The sequence below is a fragment of the Sorex fumeus genome, unplaced genomic scaffold, assembly GCF_029834395.1.
Source record: "Sorex fumeus unplaced genomic scaffold, SorFum_2.1 ptg000003l, whole genome shotgun sequence".
Lineage (NCBI taxonomy): Eukaryota > Metazoa > Chordata > Mammalia > Eulipotyphla > Soricidae > Sorex > Sorex fumeus.
In genome coordinates this window covers 43,968,170-43,986,403 of record NW_026606060.1, presented here as the reverse complement: position 1 = coordinate 43,986,403, position 18,234 = coordinate 43,968,170, and the positions used below count along the sequence as shown (strand labels likewise).

Sequence of the window (18,234 nt, the reverse complement as noted above, 5' to 3'; positions counted from 1 at the left end):
TATTTTAGGAGTCTGGGAAAAATAAAATTGATGTTGGAGAGTCTCTGTAAATGTCAGAGAGATGCTGGGAACTGTGAAAGAATTATCTTTTGAATCATCTTAGATCTGTAAATAGTTAAGCTATTTTCATAATCTGTAACATCAGCAATCATATATTGCTGAGATAGGGCCCCAGAGAGGCTGAGTTCATTTTGCGGGGTATCTGGGCATTGATGGCTACACTAATACTAGCTCCTCTCTGTGAAAGGTACCTGACTGCAAATTTGGTATGTCCTAATCTTCTAAACATGAACAGTATTTGCACATAATAATTTCTCAACAAGAATTTGTCCATTGAAGCTAATGTATATCTGGATTTTGCTTTCCATTTTCATACTTTACTATTTGGGATTTGTTGTCTATACTGACTTGTGAAACCCAGACACTCTATAATTGTTTGCTGAACTAACCTTTGGTGACTCAGTTAAGCTTTTCAGAACAGGATGCAATTATCCCCAAACAAATGTTTGTGTTAAAATCAGGATACATTGCATATTTCATAGGCTTTAAATCACCTGATATGCCATTATCAAAGTCCTAAATCTGTGAATGAAAGGTAAAAAATAACAGTTATTCTAAGCCAATTTTCTTTTCTTTTCTTTTAAAAAAAGGACCTAATGATTTTCAGGCCAGGAGTGTTAAAACAACTGTACAAAAGTCCTCCTGATACATCTGAAATGATATTTATTTTGAAAATTCTTGGCTTACTTCAGAACACAGGGACTAGGGAGGTGTAAGGGAAATGGAAAGGAATAATAAAGAAAAAGTTTTGCTATCTTCCAGATAAACCACAGATACATTTTCTGAACCAATAACCCACCCAAAGTATAAACCGTGATGAAAACAAATTCTATGACCGAGATTATAAAATCTAGACCAGAATCAATTTCTTTAAATGTCTAAGTTCATTTCTAATTAGCGGCAAGTAAAGGTTGTCATGACAATAGCTGGCAGATTTAGTCTATGGCTTTTATCTGATATAACCCCAAATCTAGCTTTTTCTTTTCTTCTTTTGTAAAGCACTGGTTACTTCCAAGTTTTTTTAAGCCAGCACAAACATTGGTTGAAGCAATTTCTGTTCTCTCTTCACTACATTCTAATGTGTCCTCTCACCTCCCCCTCATTGATTCCTGATTATATAATAATCAATGTCTTGTCTCAGATGTCAGTTTCTTATAATAACTCTGATGACTCCCTCGAAGCCCCAGGAAATACTTATTACTCTCATTCCAACCAAAAGACCCAGCTCTTCATCTCAGAGCAGTATTTGAATGAAAGATTCATTTTCAAAAATGAGAGGGAAAAATAGTGTGAGAAAGGTGAAGTGACTGACCCTGAGTAGTAATCAAATTGTCGAAGCATCACCAAGAATCTCTCACTCACACAGTGCTCATATGCCTGTCTCACATATCCAAGCTGGAAAGATGAATGGGCTCAGGAGGAAATGACCATTTTTACACATATGACCTCTATTAGCGGTGGGTTCAAGAAGAAAGAATGTCTGCAAAGAATATTCAAGAACATGGTTCTAAAACACCAACCTGGTCAGTTTGCTCTAACTCTGAAACAAAATAATTGCAAGTAATCTAAAAAGAAGTGCAGAAAAGAAAATGAGAGCTGAGTTCTTCCTGAAAGCATATAGGAAATAGCAGCCAAGAAAAAAACCTTATAATCACAAGAATTCAGATATCAAATCTACTGGGAGATTGATTATAGGAATTCATCATATTATTAAAATCATTAGATGCCTGGTAATTCATGTTGCAACATCTGAGGACACTTGGAAGAACCTTTAGCCAAAATTGTAAGACATCACTTCTATGATAAATGCAAGCACAGGGCAGAGGAGACAGCAATGCTGGAAAGTGGCATTTTGCAAAGGCTAACTGTTCTTGCCTGATGAATCCTCTTACCGCTGGGCTTGTTGCTTTCACAATAATGAAAAATGCATGCACTCACTCTTCTGGTAAATTCAGGCTGAAAATGCCAACCCTCGTTTCTTTCAGAATATACTATGAAAATCAAGAGTATTGCCAATTTTCATGCTTTTTCCATATCTGAGTAAATTAGAAAATCAATAAAAGCCATACTAATAATATTCTAAAGAAGTAAAAAGTGTTTGGTTATTGCTAACAAACTGAATATTAATCTAGCACAAAGTGATTTCAGAAAAAAAAAAGATGTAATATACTGAAAAAAAAAAGTAGGGGTAGAATGGAGTGGAGCTTTCAGAGAAATAAAAGAGATAGGACCTAAGTGGCTGTGAATTAATCAGAAAAGCAGCACAGAGAGGGCCCAGAAACAGAGCAACCAATGCTCCCAATGTCTTTCACTAGAGCAACAGGATATAGGTTCCTTAGGGGGGAAAAAGAAATTGAGCTGTGATAGTCATGTACTGTTAATGTTTCAGTAAACAACAAACCCATATTCCAAAGTTGTTTCAATGGGCTATACCACATAGCCTACATACATAGTAGCTATAACATATAGGATTATGTAATTATACTCTATAACATGGTCAAAATGCCTACCAATCCATTTCTCAGAGTTTAACCCTATTGTTAAGCAACATGTGACTATTTGATAAGTGGATACATGAGTAAAAAACAAATCAATGTATAAACACAAAAAAGACCTGAACAATAATAAGAAAATGGGAAAAAGATACATTAAGAAAAATTACATCATACAATAAAGAAAAATAATCATAGCACACTACACTTCTCAGCACTGAATAGTGTTTATAGAAAATATAAATTAAAATACTTAAAAGGGATGGGGAAAGAAGCTAAAATAAAAAGTAGGCTAATTCTTTTTATACTGTAATAAAGTGTTAGTATTTAAAATTGATAAATATTTAAAAAACCCAATAATTTGTGTAAGAGTGTAACACTGTTGTCAATATTTCTGGCTTTCCTCCTTTCAACCTAGTAGCAAAATTGCATGGCATGTGATCTATTTGGTCAATGAAATATCACTGGACTTGATATAATAAACACATTAAGCGCCAGTGTTTTATTTGTCATCTTGCATCAAGAAATTGAATTAAAGTACAAATGGAAATTCAATTTAATTTAGTGTCTACTCAATTGAGTAGAGTAGACATAGAGAATTCCCCATGTGTACTCCCAAAGGAGTGACACTTCCAGCTTATTTCAGATGCATCACTAACATAAATTTAAGAGAAGAAAGTGTTTTATCCGATGGGTGATTTTGGGAAAAGCTATAGAACTACATTCAGCCCCTTTCTGGTTATTTTTATTGCTAATATTTTTGGAGACACCATACTTGTAGGCCAATAGTTTTTTATCCTCCAGGATGTAAGCCTGGGGGTTGTAAGTGGAGAGGAGACCCAAGGGAGTATGGGAACTTAATGGCCACATAGGCAGTCCAGACTATTAAGTGACTAGGTATCAACAGTTTAAGCTTAATGGTTTTTGTTTTTGTCTTTACAGTCTCATGTGGCCATAGATCTAAAGACATGTTCTCTAATTAGCTTTATCAGTATGATGATGACATTTCTTTAATTCATGTGTCCCATTACCCAATGAGTTCAGAACTCAGGTAGGGTGGAAACAAAATGACCTCTGCCAAAATACAAACATCAGTGATCACAGAACCATTCAATGTGTTATCAGATTAATAGCTTTTTGTTTGTTTAAAACAATACAAAGAAAAAGCCTGAAGTATGATTGTATGTATTTTCTAGTTTGTCTTGCCATATTATCTGATCAATCAAAATGCTCAAATAGTACTGTAGCACGGTAGCACTGTCCTCCCGTTGTTCATCAATTTGCTCGAGCGGGCACCAGTAACGTCTCCATGGTGAGACTTGTTACTGTGTTTAGCATATCGAATATGCCACGGGGAGCTTGCCAGGCTCTGCAGTGCAGGTGGGATACTCTCGGTAGCTTGCCTGGCTCTCCGAGAGGGACAGAGGGGTAAAATTAATGCTATTGCATAAATGCAGCGCAGCGCATTGTTTCTGAAGACTTGCAGTTATATCTGCAGTTCTCTAGATAGGCTTTGTTTACATTCACCATCATATCTTGATGACTGGTTTACTTGGAAGAGCTTTGAAGGAAGCATTAATTATGTGTCTAAAACAGAGGAGGGAGCCTTTTATCAACCAGAGTCATTTGAATATTTATTATAGCATTTATGGGTGATATGATAAGGCAGACAAGATGCAGGCAAACAACAAGAAGCAAATGTGTCTGGCCCTTTGTGTACCAGGATCAAGTCACATAAATTCACAAGCATTCCCCAATCACACTCTACATAGAGAAAATAGAGGGAAGATAAATCGCAAAGTTAGGCTAAACTTGTTAAAGTGTAGTTCTAGTTTGACAGAGTAAAATATCATTTAAATAATTACATATAATGATCCCCATCATACAATAGCACATTTTCCATTACTCAGTAACTTACTTCTATATCTTTATCAACTAATCTATCCATTTCTTTCTCAGGTTCCTCTTCATCTGAAATAATTTCAGAGCTTGTTGGCAAGGAAATTTCAGCAATTTGTGTAAGATTAGATAGCTCCTCATGAATTGAAATAACTCTAAAAATAATAGAAATGTATTTTATTTGAGAAGTTAAGAAAGGCATTCATTTGTTCCTAGAATCAATAATATGCATAAAGTCACTTCTCGTCTTATTTGACACTTATTTAACACTCAGATTTTTGGCAGCCCAGAATATTTTTATTCAAACAATCCTTTATCCATGAGATATGACCAAAGAGATATAATTCTAAACCACATAATGTTTATGATTTATTTATATCATTAAAAAACAGGCAAATATCCAATGAAGGAAATGGATTTATCTCAAACATTACTTAAGCCAGAGTTAGTTCAGTGGACTAGAGCACATGCTTTGCATACAGGAAGCTAGGGTTTGATTCGTGCACTGCATATTGTCTTCTAAGCCCCACAAGGGGTAGCCAGTGAGCACTGTGAGGTATAGCCCAAATGACAATAAAACTCCCACAAATATTAATTAAGATAACATGTATATATATATATTCATGAGCAAATACATGCCTGCATAATAGGATTTATTATATAAGTCTCTGTGTATAGGGAGAGTGATGTCCCAGAGGTACAGAGGGCTCCCAATACTACCTTAACTTTCTGTAAAGACCTGAAAGTTCAGTTATTGCACCTCATTGCAGAGCTGCTTGTAATGAAAGTGTTAGGAAACCACCACAGTAAAGCTCAGGGCTACCCATGGGGCTTGGAATTTGAACTTGGAGCACAGCGCATACAATACATGCTCTCCAGCCTTATAATACTATATACCTAGTCCCTCCTCTATATCTTAATGCCATGCTATAACTGGCTGGATGAATGCAATATTAGAGATGAGTTAGTAATGGCTCTAAAAGGCCACTCAAAGAGACCACGATAATCAAGTGTATTGTGTAAGGACTAAGAAGAACCAAAAAAAGAAGAAAAACCAAAAGAATAAGGAGGGCCGAGGACATGGTGTCAGATGGTAGGCAATTTCATGACTCTAGAATGCAGAATGCGTGTGTGTGTGTGTGTGTACATAAATCATGGATGCAGGGGTCCCCATCTTAGAAGGGAAGGGAAATGATATGAAGAATCAATAATCTCTAAAAGAAAACTGACATCAGGATACAATTCAAAAATGTTAATGTTCCAGTTTTTCTGGCATCCTCTTATATTACTTTCTCAATGATATCAGCAAGGGCAATTCCCCATCAGTGGGTCGTATCTTCCCTGTCCTGATATCATTGAGAAATCCTGCTAGGGTAAGAGAGAGAAGAATCCAGAATAAAAGGAAATACAAAATGTAAAAAAAAAAAAAAAGAATTCAGGGGACATATCAAATTAAAGGCAGTTGGCTTCTTCAACTCTGATGGTCTCAGGGGCATCTCTAATTTTAGAAACCCTACCATTGGTCAGACACATTGCAATTATGAACTTGTTGGAATGACAGAAGAATCATTGGTTGGGGATGTGGCTCAGTGATAGAGTGCATATCTTTCCACGTGAGAAGCCCTGGGCTCAATCCTGGGTCATCTGAGTCCCCCTGTGCCCTCCAAAATCTCACCAGGCTGATTACATTCTACTCTACAGAAACTCTGTTTTTATTATGTATTCTGAAAAATAAAATATCTGTCTTATTTCTAGATAATTTCTTATTTTTTTATTGGTTAGTTATGCTGACCTATGATCACTGTGTATAGATTTCTTTTCATTTCACTGGAGAATAAGAACAAAAGAGAAATATGGCTGAATAATTGAAAGTCTGCCAGCTCTTGAAACATCTCTTGTTTTATTCTCTTTCATGATGAGACCACATTTTTCAAAATGAAAATCATGAAGCATGAACAAGATTCTCGCAGGGAGAGCAGAGGATGCCTGATCTCTGTTGACTAAGCACTTACTAGGAGCTTCTGGGACAAAAGGGCTCTATCCAGAAATGTGGGCATTAGTCATGAGACTTCACATTTGTACACTGTGGCCAGCCTTTCAGAGTGTTATGCATACCTTGTGTGTCTTGATCTTAACAATAACCCCAAAGGGTGGACAAGGAGGAGTATTTCCATTTTATAACTTTAGAAATAGAGGCTGAAGTTACAAGAGCAATGAAAAAAATAAAAAACAAAATTAAATCATCCATGAAAAAAAGTGGGAAAAAATCTCAAGCATTTGGACAAAGGAAATAAGAGAAGAGAAAAACTAGATATGAACCAAGTAAGCAACCTGTTTGATGGAGAAGAGGGAGCAAAGATGCTGAGGCAGAGACTCTAGACTTGGGAAATGAGAGGTGGTGGAGTTTGAATTTACTTTTATAAGTCAGTATGAGTCATTCATGAGTCACTTTGTTGTTGTTATTTTTGCTTTTGGGTCACACCAGTGATGCACAGGGGTTACTCCTGGCTCATGTACTCAGGAATTACTCTTGGCAGTGCTCAGGGAACCATATTGGATGCTGGGAATCCAACCCGGGTTGGTTGCATGCTGGGAATTGAACTCGGGTCAGCTGCGTGCAAAGCAAACACCCTACCTGCTGTACTATTGCTCCTGCCCCCAGTATGAGTCATTTTAAGTTATTTTTTTAAGTACATGACAAATCATACACAAAATAAGGCAAAGATAATGTTTTCATACTCTGTCATCTTTATGAAGTGTCAGGAATGGTCCCTCAATAACTCTGGATACAATTCTTGTTTCCATTCTTGTTTCCATTCGACTGTTAAAGAGTCTTACAGAGAGGTTAAATGACAGGCTCATGATTGCAATTGTAGTAAGGGCACGGTTGGCATTTCAATTAAAGCAGGTTGGATACAGAGTCTATGCTTTTAAATATTGGAATATTACACTCATCTAAGTAAATGGAAGAGTTTTCCAAAAACATCTTCTCCAAGTTCAGCTATGATTTATATTGCTTATTTCTGGAGTAGACTTTTCTTTTAAAAAATATTTAGCAAGGAAAACTGGAATTGCAGATAACCCCCTTCTACTTGCCTGTTCAGTGGAACCCAGAGAGAGCCAACAGATGCATTGTTATAAGTGGAACACCTCACATCTGAAATCTTCATGGGCTTTAAATTATATGCATACAACAATAAAACCTACAAGAAAATTAAAAAGCATATGAAATGTGACATCAAAATTTGAGTTTGTCTCAACAGATACAGAATAATGTCAACTTTTTAAATAATGTTAAATTTCAAAACGTTTTTATTTGAGAGAAAAATAAGTTTTTTCAATTCACTTTAAAGAGAAATTATATGAATAGGTGTTGTACAAAAGTCATGAGAGGAAAAAGAAATGTTAATTGGTACCAATGTTGTAGACACTTTTTGGAGAGTAACATTTCTTATTGCAGTGAAGGCTAAATTTCAGCCTTTGAAAGCTTCCTACAAGTACTAAATATATATACTTATGACCAACCAACTTTGTTTCTTGTTATTCTTCAATATGCACCTTTCCCTACAGGGGTCCTAGCTATTTCCACGCGCATTCTTCTACTGTATCTTCTCTCTATTCATTAAATCCATACATAACCTTCAAGCCTTTACTTATAAAGATAAAATTTTCAATGACTCACACTCTAGCAATATCCCTGATTGTCTATATTCTCACAATTCTTGGAATCAGCTCACAGTCATACATTCAAAGAATTTAGGATTCACAGAAGCTTAAAGATGTTCTGGTATTAACATCTTATTCTAGACAGATGATAACTGAGGTCTAGAGCTACCTATGAAAATGGACAAAAGGCATATATTTATTTCTATCTTCTCAAAAACACAATTATAGTGGGCAGAAAGGAATATTTTTAAAATTATAAATCCACGAAGTCAGAAAGAACAAGAGATGAGGTGAACAGATTTTAGCAAAAACTCTAAAGAATGGAAAACATTTGGAAAAGTGTAGGGACTGAGCAGAGAAAGGTTCATAAAGGTTTTTAGGACTGGAGTGATAGCACAGTGGGTATGGCTTTTGCCTTGCATGTGGCCAACCTGGGTTCAATTCCCAGCATCCCATATGGTCCCCTGAGCACTGCCAAAAAGTATTTCCTGAGTGCATGAGCCAGGAGTAACCCCTGTGCATCACTGGGTGTGACCCTCCCCCCAAAAAATGTTTTCAATAGGGGGGTTTGGTGCCACCAGCAGATCAACCTGTACCTGTGAGGTGAGTGCATCAGCAGCCTGATGGCACTGTCAGGCTTTCAGATACCCCAAAAATTGCTGCTGTGCCTTTGGCCAGACCACAAAAACTTGAGGCGAAGTTTACCAAGAAAGTAAATGGCCAAAAGTTAGGTATGTGGGAGACACACCCACAAACCAGCTCCGGCTCAACTATATAATTGAAGGCATGGCCTCTCTGGTTCCTGATGGAAGTGCTTAACAGCCATGATCCCGGAGACTCAGAAACGAATCTCAGAACCCAAAGGCTTTTGCAGAAATGCGTCTTGTTCCTGCAGTAGGTTACTGGGGCTGGGCCACGCAAGGTGGGAATAGGTTTTGTGCCTTGGCCTGTTCCCCTTGGGGGTCCGGTGACTGTCATCCTCCAGAGGCCAGTGGACAGTCAGGTTTGGGCCTGCAGTGACGAGACACGCGGGGCCTCACCAGATGGGGGTGGAACCGGCCCTTTTCTCCCCATCCCAGCGAGACCTCGAGTCGTCACCTACAAACAGCCTCTCTGGCTCCTGATCAAGCTGATTAGTGGCCATAATCCCAGAGACTCAGGAACAAATCTCAAAACCCAGCAACTTTTGGCAGAAACGTATCTGGACCGCATACACAGACATGACTCCAGAGGTAAAAGGACTTAATCCAGAGCCTGGCAGCTTGCGGCAGAAAAGTGAATGGACCATGCATTAAACTACAGCACCATGCCTCCCCAGGAGGGAAAGGGTGTTGCTCCCTTCCGTTTTTCTCCTCCCCACCCCCGGCAGCAAGGTGGCCGCCACCACAGAGTTTATTGGAAAGCCAGGTATGAGCTGGTGGTGACGGGGCACCAGCTGCAGTCTATTGGGAAGGGGGGCAGTACCAGCTTGTCCTTTACGCCCTACCAAGGTCAAGAGTTGCCCCTCACGAGCAGTTCTCCGGCACGGACATGGCTCCAGAGGCAAAAGGACTTAATCCAGAACCTGGCAGCTTGCGGCAGAAAAGTGAATGGACCATGCATTAAACTACAGTGCCATGCCTCCCAGAGAGGAAAAGGGTGTTGCTCCCTTCCGCCTTTTCTACCCCCCTTTCCCTTTTGCCCTTCTCTGCTGGCCAAACTTTTACTATTTTTATACTTGCTGATGTTACATCAGAAAAGATCTATGTTTTAGGGAAATCAGATACAGGATCAAGATGCTGAACTGAAAACCAAGAGAGTAAGCAAACACTGAATTATGAATGAGTCAATTCCATATCCCAATGTCTCTTCTTCAGAATGTTGTAAACCAGGCCCAAGCCTAAAGGGTTCTCTTAGGGGAGACTGACAAGATGAAAAGACCTATAGATAGTTACATTTCAACATCCTCCAATGAAGCTTTGGCTCTTACAATTATCTACAAAAATATATATTTATTAATAAGCCTAGCCTAATACATTTCTTAGTGACTTTAAACATGATGGACAATCAGACTAAAACCCGTAATTAAAAGCAGAGACAAAACCAAATATAAAACATAAACCTGGAGAATCAAATATAAGTTTGAAAACAGAAAAAAATATCCTTAATGAAACCATAATATCCTTAGAGAGAAGAAAGACAATCTTTTATCTGTGAAATAAGAATACAGCACTGTATATAAAGTGTATAAAAGTCATGAGAGGAAAAAAATGTTAATTGGTACAATATTGTAGAGACTTTTTAGAGAGTAACATTTCTTATTGCAACATTTCTAAATTCCAGTCTTTGAAAGCTTCCTACAAGTACTAAATGTATATACCTATAAACAAAGAATAAGAAATGATTCTTTAACTATGGTTACAACCAACAGCAAAAGTTTGAAATATAAATTGAATACATCCTCCCCTAGTGTCTGATAAAGAGTTAATATGAAAGTTATATAGGACACTATTAGACTTTTCAGGAAAAAGCATCTAACCCCATCAAAAAAAAAAAAACAGGGAGAGGAAACGAGCAGAAACTTCCTCAGAGAAAAAATTAAAATAGCCAAAAGGCATAGAAGAAAAATGCTCTAAATCACGAACCATCAGGGAGATGCAAATCATATGAACAATGACATTATCTTACACCAATAGAGAAAGGCAAACATCCAAAAGAACAAGAGCAATCAGTGCTGGCCCAGATGTGGGGAGAAGACATCCTCCTTCATTGTTTAGGAATGCCAATGGGTCCAGTCTTTTTTGGAAAACAACATGGACATTCCTCAGAAAATTAGAAATTGAGCTCCCATTTGACCCAGCAATATTACTTCTGGGAATATATCCAAAAACACACAGCAGAAACACCATCTGCACTTCTATGTTCATTGCAGCACTATTCACAATAGCCAGAAACTGGAAAAAACCTAAAGAAAATATGGTACATCTACACAATGAAATACTATACAGCAATTAGGAAGAATGAAATCATATAATTTTCTTATAAACGGATGGGTGTGGAGAGTATTATGCTGAGTGAAATAAGTCAGAAGGAAGGGAATGGTATAGAATACTGCATTCATTTGTGGGACATAAATAAATACATGTATATAGTATGAAACTAATATCCGAGGCAAGGGTAAACAGGAGAAATGGTCAATGGCTGAAAGCTTGCCACAAGAGTGTGTGTGTGTGCGGGAGGGGGGCAAAGGGTAATTATATCGAGAAGGGATCAATATGACAATAATAGTTGGAAATAATCATTTTGAAAGGAACTAAGTGTTGAAAGTAGGTAAATGGATGCACTTGATAACTTTTCATTATCTATACTGCAAACCATAAGGCCCTAAAGGAAAGAGAGAGAGAGAGAGAGAGAGAGAGAGAGAGAGAGAAAATGAGAGAGAGATAGAGGAGAAAGAAAGAGATAGAAGGAAAGTGCCTGCCATAGCAGTTGGGGGGATTGAGGGTGAGGGGAAATAGGGACTACCACTGAATTGGGAAAAGTAGACTGGTAAAGGGACAGATGTTGGAACATTATATGGCTGAAATCCAATCATGAACAACTTTGTAATTGTGTTTATCACTGTGATTCAATAAAATAATTTTAAATAAAATTTTTTAAAAGAAACAATAAATAATAGCACAGCGGGTAGGGCGTTCGCCTTACAAGCGGCCAACATGGCCGACCCGAGTTCGATTCCTCCGCCCCTCTCGGAGAGCCCGGCAAGCTACCGAGAGTATTCGATATGCCAGACACAGTAACAACACAGTCTCCAATGGAGACGTTACTGGGCCCGCTCGAGCAATAGATAAAAGTAAACAAAAATTCCAGTGGTTTTAAAATATGAATAAAGGACACTCCAAAAGATACAGAGTTAGGAAGAGTCAATAAATCTTTAAGGAAAAATTCTCCATGAACTGAAGATTATCCTTTTCAGACATTGTGTAGGCCTATTCTTGGAACTGAAAAGTACCAAGTCCTTCAAGAGCCTTGCCATTGAATCAGTGTTTTTTTTTTGAGAAAGTGTACATATTAATGATTTTCATTTGGAATTTTTGTTATTTTTATTTCTGTTATTAAACCTCATCCCAAGCATTTTATTGGCTACATGAACAGACTGATATCAAATACCACACATAAGACAACAGCTTTTGTGAGACCAAGTTGTTTTGACATTTCTTAATCCACAGATGAAGTAGGTCCTACATAATAGAGTACCCTAGAAAATGTTTCTTAACTATTTGCCTCTTTTCAGCTTATCTGTGCTTTTTTTTTTATTCTGCCTTGCTTTATTCAGTCTTCCATGAATATATGTTATGGTGTCTGATGAGTAGTATACCTTATGGTGTCTGAAGAGTAATCAGAATCTTCCAACATGCCTTTTCTCTGGAAAATGAAAGTTAAAAGAGCATGTGGATCTAGGCAGTAAGAAACATGGGACCCAGGGAATCACGCTTAGCAGTGATAGTAGAGAATAAATGAGCTCTGTGGGATGATAACTCGACCACTGAAAAAGTGATTCGTTTGGAGCATAGGAGGAAAATAATCCAATTCACTAGTACTTAGTTCTATTCCCAACTTGTCCTTGTTCTTCAGGGTTGTTTTGCCTTCTATTGTCTTGCATATCCAGGACTGGATTTTTGGAAAGATAGTAATACACCATGAGAAGAGAATTTCTCTCTCTCTCTCTCTCTCTCTCTCTCTCTCTCTCTCTCTCTCTCTGTTTTGTTTCCACACCTCGCAGTACTCAGGGCTTATTCATGGCCTTTATACTCAGGGATTGCTCCTGTGGGCTCAGGGGACCTTATGGGGTGCCAAGGATCAAAACCGGGCTGGCAACATGTAAGGCAAGTGACCTATCCACTTCACTATATGGCAACTCATGAGGGCATTTTTAAATCCACCCATTTTTATATAGATTGAGCACACACCTAGGATACTGTCTTTGAAATTTTTTCTAGGCATTCTAGTAAACAAGAGAATAAAATTTACATATTTGGAAATAAAATTAAAGTAAAATGAGACTATCTTGTATGAACAAACCATTCTAGGAATGGGAGGATGAAAACTCTCTTCCAATAAATGGAAAATATTAGTGGCTTCTTTCTTTATATTTTAGTGCCTAACAAGCATTAGGCATACATCTATATCTGAATCACCCAATAAATATTTTATTAATTAGTAGGCACCTGAGTTCTACACTGTTAAAAGAAAATCAATATTAAGGTTGAAAGACTTGTTTCTAAAAAAAAAGACTTTAGTTTCTATTCCTATACTTGTCATTTATGAGTGTGGCATTAGTCATTTCATCCAGGTGGGACCTTTGCTTCCTCATTAGCAAATGAGACACTGAACAGATGTTTCTTCTCAGTGTCTAAATTGGAATTGGGTGGTACTAAGAGAAGGCAGAGAGGTTTCCTTGGGGAACTGTAAAATTTTATCACGCCGAAGGTTGTGTGTTCACGGGCTCACTGGATGGCACTGTCTTACCGCCTGCGTTCGGTGCTTTTGAGCCGCTGTGTGTGGCCTGGATCGGAACGGCTGTTGGCCAAGGGCAGATGGAAGAAGAAACGAGGGCCAGGCCGGTCTATATCAATAGTAGTTTATTCCAATCCTCTTCACTCCTGTCTTTCTCTGCCTCCTTCTCTCCTAGGCCCCAGTCTTGGAAGCTCTCTCCTTCTGGCTCTGACTCTGGATCTCTGGAGCCCGAACTCTCTCGCTTCTGACTCCCTTTCCGAGCTTACGTCTTAGTTTATATAGCAGTCACATAAGGCAGTGACATAAAGGTGGGTTGAATACTGACGAATCAACAAAGAGAGGTAAGACCACTCCTCCAGGAGGTTAACTCAAGGATAAAATCTTATCTACAGAGATTACTTCAGATTACTAGGAGATCCACCCAAGGGTGGGATCCCAACAAGGGTGTGTTCTTCCCTCAGTTAGTAATCTACTTAAATAGTTGTAATAAATCTACTTCTAATATTTCTAGCAATGTCATTCTGTATGAGCACAGTAAGAGATATAAATTTAGTTTGGTTCTTCCTGAGAACATCTCACTATACATTTCGCAGTCCTCAGGCCAGGTTAATCTTCCTAGCTCCAGCAGGGTCCTAGTCTCGTCCTTACTTACTTTTGGATCATGACAGCATTTGTCCATGATCATGCCCTCAACTTATAGTTGAGTATCGTGGCTCTTTGAGCTGGCCCATTTCGATGCCAGGGTAGCTCGCAACTTGCCCATTCAGTCTCTCATCAGGACCCTGCATTTCGGGTGCTAGGAACTAAGGGCAACTGAGTCAAGAAATCAGATGCCCAGGAGTAAATATTATTCGGAGTCAATCAACTCCCAAGTTACAAAGCATAATATTAACTGTCTTCCTGTGTCCACACAGAAAGGACATTGCTTACAATACAAGTTCAGTGTCCTTAGATGGGTGTGAGCTGACAAACCTAAGCTACCTGAGGAAGGACAAAAGAGTATTATCCTACAGGGAACTATAATATATGCTGCCAAAGAAGGGGCTCTTTGAAAAATCATTCCTATAAGGTTTCCTGGTAGCACCTAGATCAGTGTTCTCAAATTGAATGCATATATTACTTGGAGATATTACTAAAATATATATCTTAACTCAGTGGATGCAGAGTAAGAATTGGATTTTTTTGTTTCTAATGATCTTCTCGAAGACATGGGACCAGTGATACTTGATCACATTGTCAGTCACAAGGGCCAATGGCTATCAGATGCTCATCTCTGATTCACAGGCAGCCTTAGCTTCCCTATCTCTCTGCAGTGGGATGCAGTCGATTACAAGATGTAGAATCCAGAGCATCTCAGAAGGATGACCTGACCTTAGAGTTAAGCTTTCCAAATATGCAAGCTGATAACTCTGAGCTTCTGCTGTTATTATGACATCATCATTTTTGCAAGATCCCTAGCTCTGCCTTAAGTATCCTGCTAGAAGTGAATGCACAGCTGCTTTTATTAGGAGTCTTAAGCCTCAAAAAAAAAGAGCACTGACTCCACTTCTTTAATTCCAAGACTCACTGGGTTTTTGTACTGAATATATTATCTCCAAGAATTATTTCAGTTCTGTCCAACTTGATGTTTTTCACTTGCCAGATGGAGCCTTGGATTTCAGTGCTTTTTTGATCAGACATTTACAGTTAATCATGCCTGACTCGAACTGTCCAGCAGGACTCAACACAACAGCCTCTGTAGCAGAGTTGAATCCCTTTCAAACAAGGTCTCACATGCTTGCAGAAAGGGCCAATGTGATGAATGCTTTATCGCACCTTTACTAGCTCTGAGTAGCATACCTAGAGCCTGATCAAATTACAAATATAACTCAAATCTCATTATGAAGTTAAATGAGTTGAATTGTGATTCAGAACATTCTCTAGGACCACTAGATACTTAAAATATAAAAATAAAAGAGAAACATAATAAAAGTTTCTAATGCTATTATTTTTAGTCAAATCTGGGCCCTCAAGTCTTTGGCAAGGGTTACATCTACATTTTTGAGGTTGCACTGTAGAAGTATTTAATTCCAACTTAGTCTGCACAACTACAGTTATAACCACTGTCTTGAGGTTCATTAAAATGATAGTCCCCGGCAGCCCCCTTAATGTCTGTCTCTAGATGATAGTGGAATTGCTTAAAACATGCTTAGCTTGTAACAGAGTTCCAATAGAGTTAATAATATTTTTCTATTATATTCTACTAAGGATAACTTTGTCAAATAGGATCATATAATTTCTCCCCACTATGCTTAAGGAGTTAAACTTCTCCAAATTATAAACTTAACTCCAAGTTATAAACTTAACTCTAAGCTCTTGGAGTAAAGGGCTAAGATTATTTAGCCCTTTAACTGCCTACAAATTTTATAACCAAATCCCAACCCTAGGATTTTGGTTTTGTTGCTCCCAGCTTTCTTAATTCCCAGAGAGGAATTTCTACTTGTATGTAGTGGAAATATTGAAGTGGACTGAGTAGAAGAATCAAATGATAAACTTGCATTGTTACTCAAAGACCCTCTAACTCTGTGTATACTTCAAAGCCCTAAATCAGATTTAATTTCCATTTCCATTACCATCTTGCTCAGAAGAAGCTGAGAAGTGCTATATCCAGGTTCTTCATCTGAGAGGACTCAAATGAGGAGTGCAGGTTTGGGGTCAGATTGTTTCGATCCTGACTCTTTGTCATCTAGTATTTCTTCATCCTGTGTCTCAGTTTTCTATTCTGAAAAAATGGAGCTAATAATAACACCTCCTTCTTAGAGCTATTGTAAAGTTCAGATAAGATCCTAGAATAGAGTGAGCTCTATTGAAGTGGCCATTACCACTTAAGCAAATGCTGTTTAATATGTGGGTTTCTTTAGATTCAATCACTGGTTCAGCATTAAACTCTACAATAAATGCATTTGATAATCAGGAAACTCCAATACACCAGGATTTGTTGAATTAATTTCTTAATTTTGACACTACTGTTATTAAGGCCACACCTGGCAGTGCTGGTGTTCACTAGGGACACAGTGACATAGAGGTTGATGGTTAAACACAGAGTCTCCCCATGCAAGCCATGTGATCCACCACTTAAACTACACCTCCAGCTCCCAATATTTATAAAATCATCAAACATCTTCGTGTTATCTTATATAAAGATAGAACTTTATGTCTGTCTGAGAGATTAGTCCATCCAAATCTGTTTCCTGATTTTACTTTTACCGAGATTTATGACAGCAGCTGAGATCATTTATCACCATGCAGTACATACATGCATGCATACTTATTGTCAAAGGGGAAAAAATGTCCCTGAACTAAAAAATGAGAAAATAACGACTCTATATTTTTGCTCATGGCGTAAGAAAATCACTCAAGCAATGTGTTTCAATCAGAATGTGTCATACGGTATTCTGCCTTTAATCTGTCTGATACCAGTTTATGTTTCCATGTTAATTGTCAGATTGTTGATGGGTAAAAATATTGTTATTCTAATGATCAGACACAGATGTCATCTTAGCATGAGGATATCTACTCAGATCACTCTGACCCAGACTCATGTGAATCTACTATTTCTATGACTTTGTGAAATAAACTTTATACTTTCTATTAAAAACAAATAAACCAAAAAACCTAGCTGCAAAGGTAAACATTTTATTTCCCAAGTAAATAAGCCTCCTGTTCCCATGCCCTCTTTTCATGGAGATTCTCTTTTATCAGTGGGATAGGCCTCTTGACTGTAAGCAAATAAATTTTGAAATGCTGAGGAGACAAATCTAGACTTTGCTGTTAATGCATATGCCCCAAACCAAAAGTTTTGGAAAATAAAAATTTTCACTTCCCATATGTGATAGCTTTTAATACCTTTTCTTGTATGTAATTTCTTTTGAAAATAACTACTCATGACTTAAATAGTGGCCCCATGACCCATTTGTATTCCTAGAACCACAACTTAAAAACCACTGCACTAAAATTCCCCCAAAGACACACAGATTTGTTATTTTGAAATGCAAATGGAATATCTGGCAAGGATTTGGCTTGGAAAGGATGGGTGGGAGAGTACTTTGAAATGTGAGAATGGCTTCATAATGTGTCTGGGAAATGATATGCTCCAATTTCTCTTTCATGTGAGTTGGAAGAGACAGGTAATGGACCAAGGGTTAGTAGCAGGTTGCCAGCCACAGCACCACAGTGAAGGAGCCAAAGGGAGAAGTGAGTTTCACAGCAAAGAAAGGCAGGCCCAGGAGGTACCCAGTATCTGAGGAAGGTCATGAGAGTCAAGGAGATGGAGCAGCTACCAGAGGCACAGCCAGAGGGGACATCACTCAAGAGCTGAAGTAAACCAGTACTCCCAGCTCCTGGGTTGAGCGAGGGAGACACAAAGCAAATAAAAATGCTGAACAGGGCAAAACTATCTGACAAGCATTTAATGGGGAAGAGCCTGAGGCTCATCCTAGAGAGCACAGCAACAAATGAGTATAGTGGAAAGTTCCTCTACAAAAGGCTGCAGTGGCCAACTGCTCTATTTCTAAAATCTTGACCCCTCTTTAGATGCTTCTAGAATCTGAATTACTATTCTATCTCCAAGAGTTTCAAGGTT

At 38.1% G+C, this 18,234-nt stretch overlaps 1 protein-coding gene across 1 annotated transcript in view; it reads right to left on the bottom strand.

The window, feature by feature from the left end:
• CFAP54 (cilia and flagella associated protein 54) overlaps positions 1–18,234 on the bottom strand; it is a 363,910-nt gene that overhangs the window by 39,846 nt on the left and 305,830 nt on the right. Inside the window, exons 68-69 of the mRNA XM_056119478.1 lie at positions 7,548–7,654; positions 4,471–4,606 (exon numbers count right to left, since the gene is read on the bottom strand). Of these exons, the coding sequence (XP_055975453.1) occupies positions 4,471–4,606; positions 7,548–7,654 (243 nt within the window). The remainder of the gene's footprint in view (positions 1–4,470; positions 4,607–7,547; positions 7,655–18,234) is intronic.